Here is a 19191-nt window from a genome sequence, read left to right on the forward strand (position 1 = left end):
TATTCTTTCTTTTATCTCTCTCATCGTATTTGAAGGACAATATTTTATCAAGTTTATAGTGACAGAAATTCCAATAAACTTTTCAAAAAAGCAAACGATTAAACTCGAAATAATTCTACACCAAAAACATTTTACGTAGCGCAACTTCCTCAGAATTACAATCATCGAGAAAACAATTATTATTTCAAACTGACGCGAAACACTTAAATTATACAGGCATCTTATCTCTCTTTACCAAGAGCGAAGGGAAGAAAATAAAAACGATACACCTCAGTAAGTTGCCCATAGCAACGCACCTCACGTGGCCATCAACAAAAGTTCTATATTTTTTTGTAAGAGTAGTTTAAGTTTAGAAACATTTACTTACCGATATAGTAATGGTGATAAGTTGAGTGATCGTCATTTTAGATGTCACTTATACCACTTTAGTTGATATCACGTTCGAAAAATTCTTCGTTTTCAACGAGATTTGACCAAGTCAAAGTGAAAGTAAATTTTAACACAGTTTGAAAAATCGTCTGCAGGAATTCAATTGTCAGAAAAAATTCCGAAGTGTTCGTGAAATCGTTTCAGATATTTAAATGTGATTTAAATGATGTTTTAAATCAAAGTTTTTGTAATCATTTTCCACCAAATAATTCATTTGCTTTGGAGCAGTAGAAATTTCCAATGTAGCTGAAATTTAAAAATGAGGGAACCATTTTCTTTCATATGAAAAATTTTTTTTAGTTTCTGTAGTTAAAATTTTTTGTGCGAAGAGAAAAGTAGCGTATATCTTCAGCTTTTCCAATGCAATTTTTTATAGGAAATTAATTTTTTTATAAACTATAAAGAAGTAGTTTATATCAAGCTAATTTTGTTTTGTTTTTTAAAAAGAATAAATTTAAAGATAAAAATTAGAACTAAACATTTGTCTTTACGACCTGTTGATAAAATCTGATTTATAAGTAAATCGTTTTATATGATTTATTCCTTTTGGCAAGAACTTTTAACAAAGTTTCTTTTCCAATTCAATTCATTTAAATTTTCTTGTCTAAGTCCAATGTAGTCGGAAATTCTGACTAAAATTTCCAAACGAATTCCGAAAAGCGAGCGCAAATCAAAGATTCTAAAACTTTCTTTTCCACAAAAAAGTTCCGAAACTTCTTCCAAACTTTTCAAATAAGGTCACAAAAAATATTTTTCGAATTTAGTGCTCACTTCATAATTTGGAATAAAATTCGTTTCACATCAGGAGCTATACATTGACAACCGCACAATTTGACTCTAAGATTCTATTTGTTCGTCCTGCGCTGGTAGTAAGTAAGAATTGGAAGATAGTGATATCATTCATTCACGTGGTTTGGAAACCCTAGAGAGCTTTGGATTCTAGCGCACAGGTTCTAAGATTCAGGGTTACCGGTTAGGAATTGGTTCTTGTCGCCAAGCGTGCCAAGCCCATCTTTCTGAAGTTTTCGAGGGTTGCTTTTCCTTTGAACACGCATTTATTGTTGGATAAATAACCGCATTTAATCAAAGATTGTGAAAGAATTGGTTGAGCGTTTTTTCGCACTTCCGAAGTTGTTTGTCTGTATTTTTATTTTTATTAGCGTTGGTTTCTGAAATGAATTGAAATGTTCTAACAATGTATATTCTTTCTAACGAAAATTAGAGTCTCTTAGATATTGCGAATCGCATCTTATTTAAACAATAATTGGAATAAAAATATAAAACGCATTTCAGAATAGTACTTTAATGTAGCATATCAATTTGATATTAATTACGATATTTGACGGAAGAAGTTTTTAATGCCAAAACTAAGTAAAGTTTTTATTTTTAAAGAATTCTTAATGCATTGCGCGTATTTTAATGATTGTAAATTAAAAACTTATGAAGGTATTTACTGATTTTCGAAATATTTCTTAAAACAGTTATTCCATAATAATAATATTATTCTTTGATACAACATGTTTTAAATACTTGAAAAAAAATTTTGTTGTTTTATTTTAAAAATTCATTGAAAACCTTAAATAATAAGTTTTAAGCAAATTATGCTACGCAAATTTTTTTCAAAACTTTTGATTGCATTTTTCTATTATTTTATTATCAGCTAATATGCAGTTTTGAATGTTCGACTCCGCAATCAGATTACTTTGAACCTAACTCAGGAGACAAAGAAACTCTTGAACTAGGTGCCGCAGCGGATTAGTCTAATTATATGTCATATAGATAAAAAAAATCGAAAGTTTAACTCAACCTTTTACTCTTGAAAATCCTTTTCAGTTAGCATTGCAGTCGATTCAAGCTGACAGCATCATACTCATTACCTGTTATTGTTACTGCTCTGATTACGCTGATTATTACTGATTATATATTATCGATACTGTACCATCACTTTGCATTACTCATTTCGATGCAAGGTGATGGTGCAGTGTAAGCAAAAATAGAAAAACGAACTAATAAAGTAGAAAAATAGATTAAAAATAAAAGCTGTTCTAGCCTGCTGCTCTACTGTCAGATTAATTGATGAAAAATGTCTCAACCAATAATAATAATACCAAATTATTAAGCAAAAGCATACTTATTTTCTGCTAATAAAAATAGGGAAATACAATAACTCTTCAATTCTTTGAACGTGTTTTTATTGTTATCCATCATATTACAATCTAAAAAATTTCTCAAAAAAATTTTTTTTTAATTCTATATTTTTGAGCCGTGGCAGCTCATAGGATAATAGCGCTTACCTCCTAAAGAGGTAACCCATATTCGAATCCCATCTGTGGCTGGTTGATACGAATTCATCTCCCTCCTTACACCGACCACAGTGCTGTCGTAAAATAGCATCAGTGGTAGATGGATCATGGGTTTGAACCCCTTTGCCCTCTGGTTCTTCGTTGGAGGTTTTTGTGGTTTTCCTCTCTACGTAAAGAAAATGTGGTATAGTTCTATTGAAAAGTCCTCCGCGAAGGCTAGTTTGTCCCAATGTTTTATCCAGGAGTTTCCTTATTTTCTGGGTTGAGTTCAAAATTACAAGTCTACGGAGTTGAAAATTAATAGTTGTAAACTCAGAATTGGATCGGTTGTTCGCCGGCTACAAAATATCTATATTTTTAATCTACCTTTATTCTTTTTGCTAAATAATATCCATTTTTTCGTGCATTGCAATGCGCATATGCGTATAATGCCTCTTCTTCAATCATTCGTCGCTAATCTTAAGTCATTTTAATGTATTTGTTTCATGCCTACTAAATCTAGTATTGCCGATCTTTTTTTAATCAATCTTTTTCGTTTCAACAATATAAAAAATTAAAAATATGTAGTAATAATGTTATTTCGTAGGAAAAATAATTATAGGAAAGAACTAATTTTCTAATAAAAAATCAATATTTTTTGAGGGGACACTGTAATCACTTAAAAATCAATATTTTTTAAGGGGAAAAATCCTTCAAAAATCCATTATTTAGTTTCAGAGAGATTAAAAAAATTTACAATTTACTAAGTAATAAGCAACAAGCTATGTTTAAATCTAAGTTTTTCTTACCGAGTTATAAGATTTGTAAAGATTTGTAATTTGTAAAGATGCTCAATACTTACTTCTCGTTGACAAAGTTGCTTTTTCTCGTAATGGAATTTTTGTAACGTTCTCACAACTTTCTTGCGCACCAGTTCTTTTTTATTGTTATTAAAAAAAAATTTAGGTACTCTTCTATGTGTTTTGTTTAATTCTAAATGCATTTTATTCACTCAATATCTGAATTTAATTTTTTAATAAATGAGCAAAAATAATTGAAGCTCGCTTTTTAAAGAAATTTTTGATAACAGAATAAAAAATTGATATCTAATTATGTTGCATTTTTATACTGTTATCATAACCACTTAGGTTTATTTAAATGCTTATAAAAAACGTGTTTGGGTAAAAATTTAATTTAAAAAAAAAATATTCGTTCGCAAGGAACTTTTTACTTACAAACAATTAAAACCCATACTTTCAGTTATAACTTCGAAGCTAATTAATGTTTTCTACTAAAACTTCGTACACAGTTTTCTACTAATACTACCAATATTATAACGAATTTTGAAATTGATCGAATAAAAATTGCTCTTTTTTTGTTTGAAACTTCCTGCGTCCTCTTAAACAATATTGAATGTATTTTCAAAGAGGCAACAATGCGATGCAAAGACTTAAACGATGCCAATTTAAGCAGAAAAATACCCAGGATTTTGGTGCATCATAAGGCAAATACATATGACCATTTATAATAACAATATTAACAAAATTGAAGCGTTTTATACAGTTAAATACCAGAAAATTGAAACAATGTATGTTAAAGTGTAACAATCACAGATGATAAATGCTTTACTCTTCTATTTAATCTCTGCCTTCCAACGCTTGAGAGGAAACTAATAATTCATCATGTCGTATATTTGTCTCCAAAAGTGAAAAAATGACTTCCGATTTATGATTTCCTATAAAATATGAACTAATACAAAATGAAAGTTATTGATAGATGAGCGTTTCAGATTGTTTTTCCTCTCAGAAGAATAACACCACAAATCTTTATCAGTATTTCATTGAAACGTAAAATTTAAGTATAGAGTGGGAGGTGCTACTCTATTACAAGATTAATTATAATGATTCTAAATAATAAATATTAGCTTTAATTGGCTATAAAATCTGATATTTATTAATGCTTCTATTTTGAAACCTTTTGTCGATGAATAAGTTTACTTTTAATAAAGAGGATAAAACAAAAGATAATATTTATAATTCAGTTTATAATAAATAGCTCTTTACAAAAATCACATTTGTTTTAAACAAATTGCATTAAATATCTCTAAATATCACCTCCTTTTCTTATAGAAAAACATTTGAAATTAACTTTTCTACAAGGAAGTTTCCATTTCATCAAAGTTTTAATAAATAAAATTATCGAATAAACCTAATTTTAAAATTGATCAAATCTAAATTATAGTTTTAAGAAAAAATATGTTTTTTACACTGGTTATTATATTTTCTGAAAAAATCCTAAAAGTGACCATAACTCAGAAAGTTGCCAATAGAATTTAATGAAACTGGCACAGATTATAGTGCACGTATTGATATATAAAATAACATAAAATCGACTAATATAAAATCGAAATAATATAAAATAACGTAAAATCGACAGTAAAACACGGTTTTATAATACTTGACAAAGTTTGTAAAGGTGGTAAAATTTGGAAATTTATGTCGTGATTGCTTAGAGTATGGCACAAAAACCATACATTCGGTTATATTTAATTTTCAGTTATGTATTTTTTTTCTAAATGTGTTGAAATAAGAACTATAATTTCGAGAACCATAATTTCCGTTAAATCGTTTCAATATTAATCGTTACAGTACCATATATTACAATATGGTAATTTTTCAGCCCATATAGACGGAAAAATTACCGAATTAATGGTTTAAATACGCATATTTTGGTTTTACTAACGAGAAACATGTTTTTTTTTACCGGAAATATCATTACCATTCAGCACGGTAATTTTACCAGAACTTTCTTCCCCGTGTAGGGCTCTTATTTATCGGCGTTGTTAAACAATAAAAAAAAATAATTAAAAATCAGAACTAAAATTTAAGATGAACATGTTTAGTATAATAAAATATGCAGATTCTGTCTCCTTAAAATAAAAACGATATTGTTATATAGAATTGTTATATAGAATATTATATGCTATAACATAATTCAAGAAATTCAATTAAGATAATTAAACTTTTCCTCCCCCTATATATACATATATACAAATACCTCAATGCAGTTCTATATGATGCATTACTACATTCTATGCATTGCTATATTCTATGTAAATATAATTGCAATGTGACACTTTTTAGGCTAGACTTTAATATATATTTTCATATTTCATATCTCACCAATTCATTATTTTTTCTCTTAAATTAAGCATTTGGCCACAATTGTTAATTAATTAGTAGAATTACAGTAAATTTTGTAAAAAAAGGCGACCAGCTTTAAAAAAAATCATTATAATGAATTAATGATATTAAACTTCAAAAAAAGACAAGAAAATTCAATACCAGACACTTTAAGAAAGAAATTAACAAAGAAGACAAATTAAAACAAAGAAATTGAATATTTTGTGCTTATAATTCATGTTTATATGTTTATTAAATTATTTAAAAATATTTTTCAGCTCATACTCAATTTTCTTTATATAAAGGGCAAGGTAAAAGTAATCCTAAAAAAATATTCGAATTAAATATTTGCTTATTTTAACAATGCTTATAGAAACAAAACATAAGTGCCTCAAAACTGAAATTGAATAGGTGTACGCATAAGAATTTAAAAAACATATATTTTATCAAATGAATTTTAGATTATTTTTATAGAACCGCAAGAAGCTTTATTTCTTTTTCAAAGCAAATAGTAAAGCATTCAACTATTATTAAAATTCCCTTTAATGTAGAGCATTTAAATATAAATACTTCAATGTTTTCTAAAAAATATGCTCTTGTATATTTCAATAACACAAATATGTTGTTGTACTGTATATTCAAACATATATACAAAAAAGCATAAAAAGAAATAAATATCCTGCTATATTCCCAAGCAGATTACAGTTCCTAGCAAAATAGAAGAACTATTATTTAAAAAGAATATTCTCGAAAAAGAATAGATTTTCAATCTAGTTCGCACTTTGTTGTTGTTTAAAGAGATTAAACTAGAACTAGAACTAAAGAGAATACCTAATAAAATACTTAAACGAATTACGTTAGTTTTCTTTAGTAAATGTAAATTTAATGGTAAAAAATAAATATGTTTACAATTCATGTATTGAACTTAAGTAATTAGTTATTATGTTTAACAATATTTTGCCAAATGCCTTTAAAATTGTGACCCTTTTTCAGAAATAAAATAATTGTTTTACCAAATGAAAAAAAATATCTGTTTAAAAGTAACATTTGTGCAAACACTTATATCTTAAACTTTTAAACAGTAATCAAAAATAGTTTTAATAATCCATAATTATAAAATATTATTAAATTTTTGAACTTAAAATGTGGATAACTGAAAAAATAGTTTAAATTAGGTAATTATATATAAAAAAAATTCCTAATCAAAGCTGTTAGACCTGGAAAAAGTTGAAATATTAGAAGATTCAACATTTAATTTGTAATTAAATATTAAAACTTCTAATAGGTAAAATCGTATTTTTTGTACAAGAAGCAGTGATTAGGCATTGAGAAAAAGAAGTATGCTCAAAACTACCAGAATATAGCAGCAATAACTTTATTTCCAACTCTATGGGCAGAAATACGGTAAATTTTACCATATTCTGGTAGTCTATTTCTGGCACCAAAAATCACTGTAATTTTTACCGGAACTCTTTGGTGATGACGTTTGGTAAAATTAACTTAAAAAAATGGTTTTATTACTACGTTGTTTGGTAGTAAATGTGGTATATCTTGGTAATTTTAATATAAAAAATCGATAATTTTAACAGTATAATTTGAGATGACGTGAAAATGTTCAGTTTAATAACCTCTATTTCATTTAATAAACACTTGTTAATTTTGTTTTTCGTTGGTTTGTCGTTTTCCTTTCTATGTAACAAATAAGCTAACATCCACCAATCTTTAAGTCAATGTGCGGGTGGGTGACCACTTGGATCAGCCTGCGTAGGGTGTGCGGTATTGGTCCTTATTAAACTGTTCTACCGTAAAGAGCTCGACTTCGCGTGCAGGTCGTCGGGCTACCGAAGCAGGGGTGCTATCCTCTTTGCAGAGGATCAAAATTGTGATGGCATGTCTTTGGATTATCCTCAGGGATGTTTCCCAGACCGTCGCCAATAGCCCATTGCGCAGCTTCAGTGCGACGTAAATAAACGACAACAACAACTACAATAGAAACCCTTCTCAAGTTGAATAACAGTTATCAAAAGCCAGAGAAAGATAAAGATGCTTCGATTGTAGCGTGGAGGTAGCACGAGTTCAAATCCTATCGTTTCCCTAGATGTTTTTGTTCAGATATGTTAGTGATGTTCTCTATCTTGCGCTTTCTGTATTTGGTAGTGCGACATTAATGAACTTCAACAACAACAACTACCAATTTTTAAAACTTTAAAAATGTGTTTATGTAAACATGGAAGTGCCTGGACTAGCCTAAAATAAATCAATTGCTTGATTGTAACGTATCAGGGATGTCTGAACATCCTAAATAGAAGGGTAGAGATAATGGGTTCGAATCCCACCGTAACCCTGGCAGTATCTGCTTATTTATAATTATTTATTTATTTATTTTTACAGATACACATGCAACATACATGCTTAACAAAATTCGACTCACTTGTCAAGTCCGAATACGGAAAGCCCAAGATGGAGAACATCACAGACATATCTAAACAAAAGCATCTGGGGCAGTGTTTCCCAAAGTGTGGTAAGCGTACCCCCAGGGGTACGGGAATAGTTCAGCTGGGGTACGCGTTCTTATGCGAAATATCTCAATATCTTGCAACAAACGAAAATTTCAAAAAATTTATTAAAAAACAAAGATAGCAATGAAAATTTACGATTATGTATTAGCTATTTTCTGCAGAGTTAAAAGTTAATAATTAGTTGTGTCAACAGCCAGTTGTGATTTTTAACTTCTGTGCAATTTTTTATAGTAAAAAATACATTCATTTTTTTTATTAGTGGTACACAACGTTACAAAAAATTTAGAAAGAGTACACAATAGTCATAAGTTTGGGAAACACTGATCTAGGGAAACGATAGGATTTGAACTCGCGCTACCTCCACGCTACAATCGATGCATCTTTCTCTTTCTCTGGCTTTTAGAAACTGTTCTTCAACTTGAGAAGGGTTTCTATTGTAGTTGTTGTTGTAGTTTATTTACGTCGCACTAGAGCAGTGCAATGGGCTATTGGCGATGGTCTGGGAAACATCCCTGAGGATGATCCGAAGACATGCCATCACAATTTTGATCCTCTGCAGAGGGGCTGGCAGCCCCGCTTCGGTGGCCCGACGACCTGATCGCGAAGTCGAGCACTTTGCGTTAGAACAGTTTAACGAGGATCTATACCACGCACCCTCGGTCCCTACGCAGACTTATCCAAGTGGTCATCCACCCGCTCACTGACCGCAGTCAGTGATGCTTGACTTCGGTGATCAGCTGGGAACCGTGTCTTAACGATCAGTCCACTGCGGAACTGAGAAGGGTTTAGAATAAATCGTGCTTTGTAATAAAAACAAGAGGCTGCTCATGTATGTGTAACAATAGACAAATAAATATTTGGAATAGTGATGCTTATTTTTTTAATCATTCGCCTTACAGGGAGTTCCCTGGCCAAGCAGTCTCGCTTTCCGCATGGCGGTAGCGGGATTAAATCTCGCAATATTCCTGGATGTGTAACAATAAATAAAAGAAATTTTGGTTTGATTTTTTTTTTTATCAAAAAACGTCAAAATTAATAATTTAAATGTTGTGTTTAAACTTAAAATTGTTTTAATTTCAGAAACAATGTAACTAGCATTTAGCACATTATTGTCAGTTTTCTCAAGAGAAAAAAAAACACTTAAATAAATAATCCCAAGAAACTGAAGCTATAATATTTTGATTCATATGAATGCTAATTTCTTTGTTAACAACATTAGTTCCTCACCATCTCACCATAGCATGTGGTAATGCACTTTACTCTGATTTACCCCTCTCGGCTACTGTGATTTCTCTAATTTTGTTTCTCACCTTTATTTTTTCATTTTTTTTTTACCAATTTCACTTCTCAAATCACTTTAGTTTTTCCTCATTCACTTCGAGCAAGTCTTGAAAATGGATGCCTATTTTTGAGCGCTTGAAACAGGTCGACTCTTATTTCCAATTTCTATATTTTTGAAGCGAGTAAAATTTTGAATCAAGTAACAGCAATCACTAAAACAATCACTTGTCATGACGAATTGATATAAATAGGTTAATGCAGAATTTAAAAATAATTTTCTAACTTTTCATATTCTAATTGTCTCAAGAAGGATTTATATTAAAATAGATGACACTTCTCTGTTTACGAGGCATAGTTTAGATCATTTTATTAACATCAAGGATAAAACATAGATTACTGCATTAACTAGTAATTCCGGAAATAGTTAAAGTGCATTTTATTTCCGATGATAATAAATCTCCTCCAAAAAAAAATAAACTGACGCGACATTTAAGCGGATTTTAAATGTAGAAAACTAAAACACAATGTTTCAAATTCATCTCCGCTTTAACAATTTCTGTTCTTAAACTATAAAAAATTAAATTAAAAAATTGCATAAATATAAAATCTGGGTATATAGATGTAAACAAGAACTAAATTTTATCGTTCCTCTCTGTTATAGGATAAAAATAAACCTTTAGATTCATTTACATAAAAAATTCAAAAGCGCCAAAAAGCTAAATATCTTCGTAACATTTAATGTTTTCAGTAGGTCATAAAAACCATGAGTTTATAAAGAAGTTGTTTTATGGTCTTATTGAAGCAATACAGTTTTTATTACTCAGTGAATACAAAACATAAATAATTGGATAAAATATAAGTTTAACCCAGTATTAAAGTATAAACAGTACTTATCAACATAAATGTATGTTGGAAAGAAACTAGCTTTCCTTCTTTTACATATACAATTCATGTTGTATATTTTTATATTCTTATGTCTGTTTCATTCTTTTATTCTTATTATTAGATATACAAGCAATATTAAATGTTTAATTTTTATAACATTTCCATAAAAAAGGCCTGAATAGAAAATTTTTTTAAAAGGCGTGATCAATATCTTTTAATATCTTTAATATTAATTTAATACCTTTAATAAAATAAGTTTAAGGGTTATTTATTTTTATTCTAAACAAAACCAATGAGATCAATTAGATACAATTGTTTTATTAATATTAAAATAAATATTAAAAAGTGAAAATGAATTGGATAAATTAAGTTATCCATACATTCAAAAAAAATCTGCTCATGATTGAACCTTAATATCGGTACTTTGAACCCCAACACATTTCAAATTCACTTCAATCTAAATAAAGTGTTAAATTGAACAATGTCTGTGCTCAAAATTGTGGCCATCTTATGTCGTGAATTCAAGTTATTTATACATAGTTATCTATACATTATGCACGTAGATAAATTAGTTAACTATACATTTTCAAAAAAAAACTGCTCGAGATTGAACCTTAATATCGGTGCCTTGAACCCCAACACATTTCAAATTCACTTCAATCTAAATTAAGTGTTAAATTGAACAATGCCTCTGCTCAAAATTGAAGCCTTCTTACGTCATGGATTCAAGTTATTTATACATAGTTATCTATACATTATGCACGTAGATAAATTAGTTAACTATACATTATGCACGTAGATAAATTAGTTAACTATATATTTTCAAAAAACATCTGCTCAAGATTGAACCTTAATATCGTTACTTTGAACCCCAACACATTTCAAATTCACTTCAATCTAAATAAAGTGTTAAATTGAACAATGTCTTTGCTCTAAATTATGACTTATTTTGTCGTGGATTCAAGTTCAAGAATAGTTATTCAGATAAATTTAGCACCCTATTACTGTCACTTCAAATTGAATAGTGAATGAAGAACAAAACTTCGAAATTTATAACAGTGTAGGAAATAATTCTTTAACCAGTCGCAGTCATTCTAATCATTCAAAAACCAGACCTAGTCATTCTAAAACCGAACCCAGTTATTTTTATCATTTTAAAACCAGGCTTAGTCATTCTAATCATTCTAAAAACAGGCCTAGTCATTCTAAAACCGAGCCTAGTCATTTTATTCATTCTAAAATCGGATCTAGTCATTCAATCATTCTAAAACCGATCCTAGTCATTTTATTCATTCTAAAACCGGTCTAGTCATTCAAATCATTCTAAAAACGAGCCTAGTGATTTTATTATTTCTAAAACCGGGTCTTAATAAACTCATCCCGATGCTCCATTACCTTCTGTACTACTTTCTCACGCCCCTCTCGAACCATAATATAAGTTAATATATGAAAGGTAATATATATAATTTATTACTAAAAAAGGCACGATGTGTCAACCAACAATTGACGTGAAAGTATGCGGCAATAAAGCTTAATTATGCTTAAAATTTCTACAGCCATTTTAGAAAGGGTAAAAAATCAATCGAAATAATTACTTCGTAGGGTAGTTTTTATTTCGATAAAATTACCAAAATATTCTACGTAAATACTTGACGTATTACTATTCAGCACTACTTAAGTTATTACTTAAGACAACCTAACAAAATTAATAATACGAGTAACTATAATGTTGCCAATTAGTAGATAATTACCCGATTTTATTGGGCCACATATGAGAAATGCATGTGTAGATTATTTATTAATTTTAACTTATTTACTCGCTTTCGCAATTTAGGATAAAATAATCATCGGAATGCCAGAAGAGGTACATATCCGGTATTACAAGGTTTTTGAGTTTAAAAAAAAATAGTAACGTAATAGTTCCTAAAAATACCTTAGACGTTCGAGAATGCCAATGGGGATTTTCTAAGTTTCTATTCAGCTGACCAATTATGGAAAAATAAACAATACTTAGGAATAATGAAAGGGGGAGGGATATATTATTTCACCCTTCGTACTCCACCAATATTGTGTCATCGGATTCGCATTTATTACGATTTCAAAAATGTATTCTAAAAGGCGAAAAATAAAAAATAAAATAGAATTTCGAGTATTTCCGAAAAGTCAGTTAGAAATAATTTGCCTTAAAAAAAAATTTGTTTTGATCCGGCATTAAAAATTTGTTCAGAAGATAGCAAAATTGAGTTGATACACAATGATAACAAAATTAAACAATTGATACACAGTTTATAGCACAATTGATAAAAAAAAATTAAAATAAATTGAAAGATTTACTTGTTTAAATTAAATGTTAAGAAAAAGAGTTCCCTAATAATAAAAAAAAAGCCTGATTCATAACATTTGATTGGAAGACTAAAATTTCGTCACCTAAAAAAAGCTTTTTAAAATACATAAGATATTTTTAAATCAATTTACTTCACAAAAAGTTTCTTTATTTCTGATATCTAAGCAAGCAGTTAAATTATATATTTAATTTATGTTTGGTACTTCTGGCTTCAAATTTAAGATGTAATTTTTGGACACTGAATTCAATTTCTTCAATACTTTAATAGTCATCATATCATTGCAAATAAAGTGTAACATGACATGGAATGTTAAAAATAAAACTAATAGTTTGAATGGTAACTTAATTTTATTTAGTCAATGAATATTTCAGCTTATCCACTAAACGAACCAAACTATTATAATCTTATCAAACTGTTTTAGAATTCGAAGTAAAATGACATAGATAAGTTTTCATTCATAAAAGATTTAATTTTTATCTTGAGGTCCGTAGCAAATATTGACAAATTTTTGCAATAAGGTTGGTGAACTTCTCTTACCTGTGATTGAGATAAGATTGTATTACTAGTGCAACTTATTAACGGGAAAAAAAGCATACGTTTTGTTATTATTTTCTTTCAACTAACCTCTTTTTAGCGCTGCTTGAGAAAAATTTATAAGTTAATTAATTTATATTTTACAGCATTTAATTACAATAAATAAAAGAATTTGCACAATGATTGTCATAATTTTACATAAGGTCATAATTACACATCATAATTAATGATGAATTTATGAAAATAGATTTATGAAACATAAAATTTGGAATATTGGTGAATTTCCCTAGTGAAAGTTATATATTTTTTTAAGAAAAATTACGATTTATGACATAACAAACTCTATTTTGAACGTTTAAAATCCTCGTAACAGCTTTATACCATAAATATTTTTATTTAAGCAGTAATTAGCAAATAACCTAATATCTCATAATCTCTTACGAAAGCAAATAATTAATTTTTGAAAAGCAATTAATATGTTAGGTACTAATACTTAAGTATGAATGTGAGCATTTTATATTCAATTAAAATTACTCAGAAAGTGTTGGAAGGAAAATTACGGTAATTTTTACGCCAAGGTTTAAGCACAAATATTAATTTTCGAAAATGAGTAACTTTAAAAATAAAACAGACTGAATATAATTAGAAGACAAAGCAATTTGCAAGTTTTTAGTTCAGGGCTACTTCAACGTATAATTAAATTAAGCCGTTTAATTTTGCTGGTTGAGATTAATTTAGACCTTTCTCTCGTAAAAAGACAAAGTATGAACTAAAATTTTTAAAAAGCTAAAGATGTTTTTTTTTTAAATTAAAATACATTTTCTTGTTCAACATTTTTTTTTACAAAACATGCTTACTGAATGTTAATAACCAGTAAATGTATTATTTATTAATTTTTATTATACAATTTAAAGTATATTACCCTTATAATAATCGAGGAGACGCATTGAGTATTTGACATTTTTTTTAAATGTCTCAAAAATATCTAGATGATTGCTATGTAACTTATGAGGTGTTTGGATCATGCGATTTCTCATACTTATCAATAAAGTTTACAGCTCTCAGAGGTTTGAGAGACCGTCAGCAAATTACTTACGAAATTTAACACCCTACACCATTTTAAACACCCTATTTCCGAAAATTTAACTGTAAAATTTGTATCTTGTATCGATTACTTTGGTTATTGTATGCAATAGTTGTGTACAATTTGGTGAACTTAGTTTAATATTTATGGAAAGGCAGACATTCTTATAAAAGCAATTCATTTAATTAATTTCATTTTGCATCACGAGAAAAAATTAAGCAACAAATGATAATACATTACATGTTGCAAAATGGAATAGTATAAAGAGAGATTCATACTTTTATGGAGTATCATCCCCCATAATGTCTGTATCATTTCTAATAAATCTTTTTTTAATAATTCATAATTAAATTTGTGTAAAACCACTTATCAGCTTTCTTTTTTTAAAAAAAATTCGAAAACTACTCAGAAAATTTCTAGATACTATTTAAATTTTCAAGATATTCAAATCGGACTTTTCCATTAATTGGTAAATACGATTCATTACAAATTATAAAAAAAATATTTTCAATGTAATACGATTAATTTTAAATGTAATACGGTAAATACGATTCATTACAAATTATAAAAAAAATATTTTAAATGTTTCCCGCTCATGCGCAGTACGAAAGAACTACTTTAAATGTTCATATCTTGCGCAATTTTTTTAAAAAAATAGTTTCATAACTAATTAAAATTTGCTCCAAAATTTTTTAAAATTTTACTGATTATTTTAAAAGTAATAGCAAAAAAAATTAAAGACAAAAATTTTTTTTTATAAAAATGTCCGTATCTTCATAAATATTTAAGCCAGGCTTACGAATTTTGATGCAATTGTTGCATGCAATAACTAAAATTATCAAAATAAATTACAAGTTTATTGCTATATTTTCCAACATAAGTTGTTCAAAATGACTTTTTATTGCTGATATCCTCAAACCATTGAAAGATCTAACTTCAGTTATAAGTGCGAAAATTTTCATGATTAAACACTTATAAAGTTTCTTGAAATATAATAAAGTTAAACTTTGTAAATGTTCTTTGAACATTAATATGAATAGTTTCGGTTAATTGAAATGTCCTAGTGTATAATTATAAATTTAATTACTTAAAAGTTAAATTATGTCTAGAAATTAAAGCAAAAAACTTACTTAAATGTGTAAATACCTCATTTGCTTTATAAATTGTGTAAAGATGGAAAAAGTTGACATGTTTAGAGTGCTCAAATTTTTAAATAATGCTCATGGATATTTTTTCATTCAACTGAATTGTAATTACCTGGTTAACGGCAAGAGCTTCACATTAGTACTTAATGTCGCTTGGAAATACAGCCTGCTCTAATTTGCTTCATGGCTACAGTGGTTTTTCTAGTTTTGATTTCCACTTTTATTTAATTTTTCTTTTTTTTTGTTGTAAACTTTATTTTATTTTTTTCAATTATATTTTATTTTCATCACCCACGTCTCAAGAGTTTTGAGAATGGGTACTTATTTTTGAGTGCTGAAAACATGCTGACTTTTATCCAATTTATAATTAATGTAACAAATGAAGTGCTTATAATATTAAGTATTAATTACTTAAGGTTTGTTTATGTATAAATGATAATTATAACTATGATTTCATGCTGAATTTTAATTACATTTAACACGTTAAGACACGGTTCCCAGCAGATCACCGAAGTCAAGCATCACTGGCTGCGGTCAGTGTGCGGGTGGGTGACCCACTTGGATCAGTCTGCGTAGAAACCAAGGATGTGCGGTATTGGTCCTCGTTAAACTGTGCTACCGTAAAGTGCTCGACTTCGCGTGCAGGTCGTTGGACTACCGAAGTGGGGGTGCCATCCCCTCTGCAGAGGATCAAAATTGTGATGGCATGTCTTCGGATCATCCTCAGGGATGTTTCCCAGGCCGTCGCCAATAGCCCATTGTGCAGCTACAGTGCGACATAAATGAACTACAACTACAGCAACATTACATTTAACAACTATAGAAAACTATTATAAAATCTCGGCTTCAAAATACACATTTCACGAATTACGTTTTACTCGTTAATCATTGCAGGAGGAAACATAACAGCATTCGTTCTCTAGGGAGCGTTAAATACAAAAACAAAAGTGATACATGAAACTGTATATCTTACAAAAGTATGACCTTAATGTGAAGAAGCAAGCATACAAAAAGATTTATGCTACAGAAAAATTTCATGATGCAACAAGTTCATGTGTTTTTTTATTTTATTTTAAAGGAAGGACTTGCATTTTTAATAATCGCCATGCATAATTAACGCAATCCAAATTAATCAGGTTAATAGCCCGATATGGATGAGTAGGCCATTTTCCGGCATACACTTGTTCGGCACTTCCAACACTGATTGTTTTCCTAACAAGATATTATTTATAAAATAAAAATCACCTGCTAAAATTTAATATACGTGATATGAAGAAAAAAAATCAATTAATTTACTGACGAAAGAAACTGTTATTTTTCTTTGATCATACATCAGTAATATTTTTAAAGGAAGCTAAAAATTTTGGTGATGTTTCTTTGTCCGTAATTTGCATTTTCCAAGCCAAACTATCTTACTTTGTTCATAGTATTTACTTAGATTCATTTCGTTCGGCTGCCTTAAGCAATAATTTAAACACTGTTAAATAAAAAGTTATACTGAACTATACTCAGTAGTGCGACAGCCCATAGAGGGCCACGGCCTACTGTGCTCATCTCAGTTTTCTTGACCTTGGGCCCTGGGTTGCAAGCGCAGATGTTCCTGTTGGGTTGTCAACCAAACATGGAAACCCCAGTGTTTAATCCAAGTACGCTTGGTACTCATTTTATTGACCCACTAAAGAGATAAAAGACAGAGTCAACCTTGCACGTCCCAAGGATCGAACCCAGACCCTGTGGCATGAGACCGCGAAACCCTGCCACTCAGCAACCGGAGTCTAATAAGTTATAAGCCAAGAGGGGGGGGGAATTATCAAAATTACCAGAATATGGTAAAATTTACCATGTTTCCGGTTTTATGGTAATTTTAAAAAGCTTGGTAATTTTTACAGAAACAATTTGGTAATGATTTTTCTTAATTAACAATAAAATATAGTTTTATAATAGGTGATAAAATTCGATAAATGTGGTAGAATTCAGTAATTTTACCATGATAGTTTAGAGCAGGTATTACTTTTCAGTTTTGCATTTTTTACTAATAGTGTGGTAATAGGAACTATAATTTTAAAAACCTGAATTTTTGGTAAACGGTTAACATATAATGAACGTTAATAATTGTCAAAGGAATGATTTAAATACTGTATATTTTGGTCTTATTAACCAGAATTATGGTATTGTCATACCAGAATTGTCATTACCTTATAGTAAGGGGATTTCACCGGAATTTCTTTTCTCCGTGCTTTAAATATTTATTTAGAATAATTTTATCATTTTATAGAAATAAAAAACTTGGTTACGAAATAGTTATTTAAATATATTTTTGATCCCGTTTCAAATGGCTGCAGAAATTTTAAACATAAACGATACTATGGTACTGCATACTGGCACACCAGTTATTGGTGACGGAGCTTGCCTTTTTCGAGCTATAGTATATACACGGTACTCAAGTTATGGTTCGAGAGGTGCGTGAGGAAGCAGTACAGCACGTGACGGTGCATTGGGATGAGTTTTCTATTTTATCTTATGACAGAGTAAGAAATAATTTTATTATAATAATCCGGCGTTTGGCGTGATTTAATGACTGTCGGACATATTTTAAATTATTGCTGAAATTCAATGCATGGAGAATTCTGCCAATGTCACAATCATCTCTTGAATATAGTTAAAACTAAATTCAGACTATTTCCACGTGCGCAAGGTCACTGAGTGACACAACTGATTAATCCTATTACAAAATACTTTTAGTTCCATTTAATAATTAGTCAAGAGCTGTCAGTCTTTTTAGAAGAGAGTGTTAAATATAATAGCTCTTTTACTTCCATTAAAGAGCTATCAAAAACCAAAGCAATATACTGAAAATAATCCTGTAATATTACAGAGAATATAGTTTCTCTAAAATAAGAACTCCCTTAGCCATTCGCCTGGATCCGTGGTGGTGACTATGGTAACGAGGTATAACTATTTCAAGTAGGAGTGTGGGGTCACTTTCAGACAGGTTTTGGCTCTGATCGGCGCGAGAAAGGAAATCTTTTTATTCGGTCTATTATATTAGCCCTAGAGGGAAGAGAAGCTACCCTACCTGAAACGCGCTATTCTTGTTTCCATAGCAGCAGACGGCCTCAGATTTGGTTGGGGGGGAGTTCTTATCGTAGACAAACAATATATAGTTACTGAGGAATTTTTGCATACCACAGAAAAAACACGTTGACATAATTTTTTTGTCAGAAAAGCACACAGAAAATCTTCATACGAAGCAGATTTTTTCGGTCATGCAAGGTACGATAAAAGTCTATAGAATAGACATCAAACAATTTGACGCTGATTATAACTCATGGATTTTGTTTGTCGCATCAATGGGAATCGTTGAACGAGTTTAGGTTGTGAAGTGCTCCCATCTGTTAAGGAGCGAGATAACCAATATATATATTTGGTTGTTAAAAAAGTTCTGCAACACTTGAGAAATTTTCAACTTTTATGAGTTTTCATTTTTTGCTCTTTTTTGGTCCTC

At 29.5% G+C, this 19191-nt stretch overlaps 1 protein-coding gene across 4 annotated transcripts in view; it reads right to left on the reverse strand.

The window, feature by feature from the left end:
• The window catches only part of LOC107437684 (protein madd-4), a 295061-nt gene extending 293686 nt beyond the window's left edge, over positions 1 to 1375 (reverse strand). For all 4 annotated transcript variants that reach the window (XR_015429639.1, XR_015429640.1, XM_087153040.1 and 1 more), the window contains exon 1: positions 368 to 1375. Coding sequence is in view for 2 of the 4 variants with exons in the window: in XM_087153040.1 (XP_087009166.1) it covers positions 368 to 403 (36 nt within the window). In the remaining 2 variants the exon portion in view is untranslated. The remainder of the gene's footprint in view (positions 1 to 367) is intronic.
• Between the last annotated feature and the right edge of the window lie 17816 nt (positions 1376 to 19191).

The sequence above is a fragment of the Parasteatoda tepidariorum genome, chromosome 10, assembly GCF_982258835.1.
Source record: "Parasteatoda tepidariorum strain Cologne lab strain chromosome 10, Ptep-v5.0, whole genome shotgun sequence".
NCBI lineage: Eukaryota > Metazoa > Arthropoda > Arachnida > Araneae > Theridiidae > Parasteatoda > Parasteatoda tepidariorum.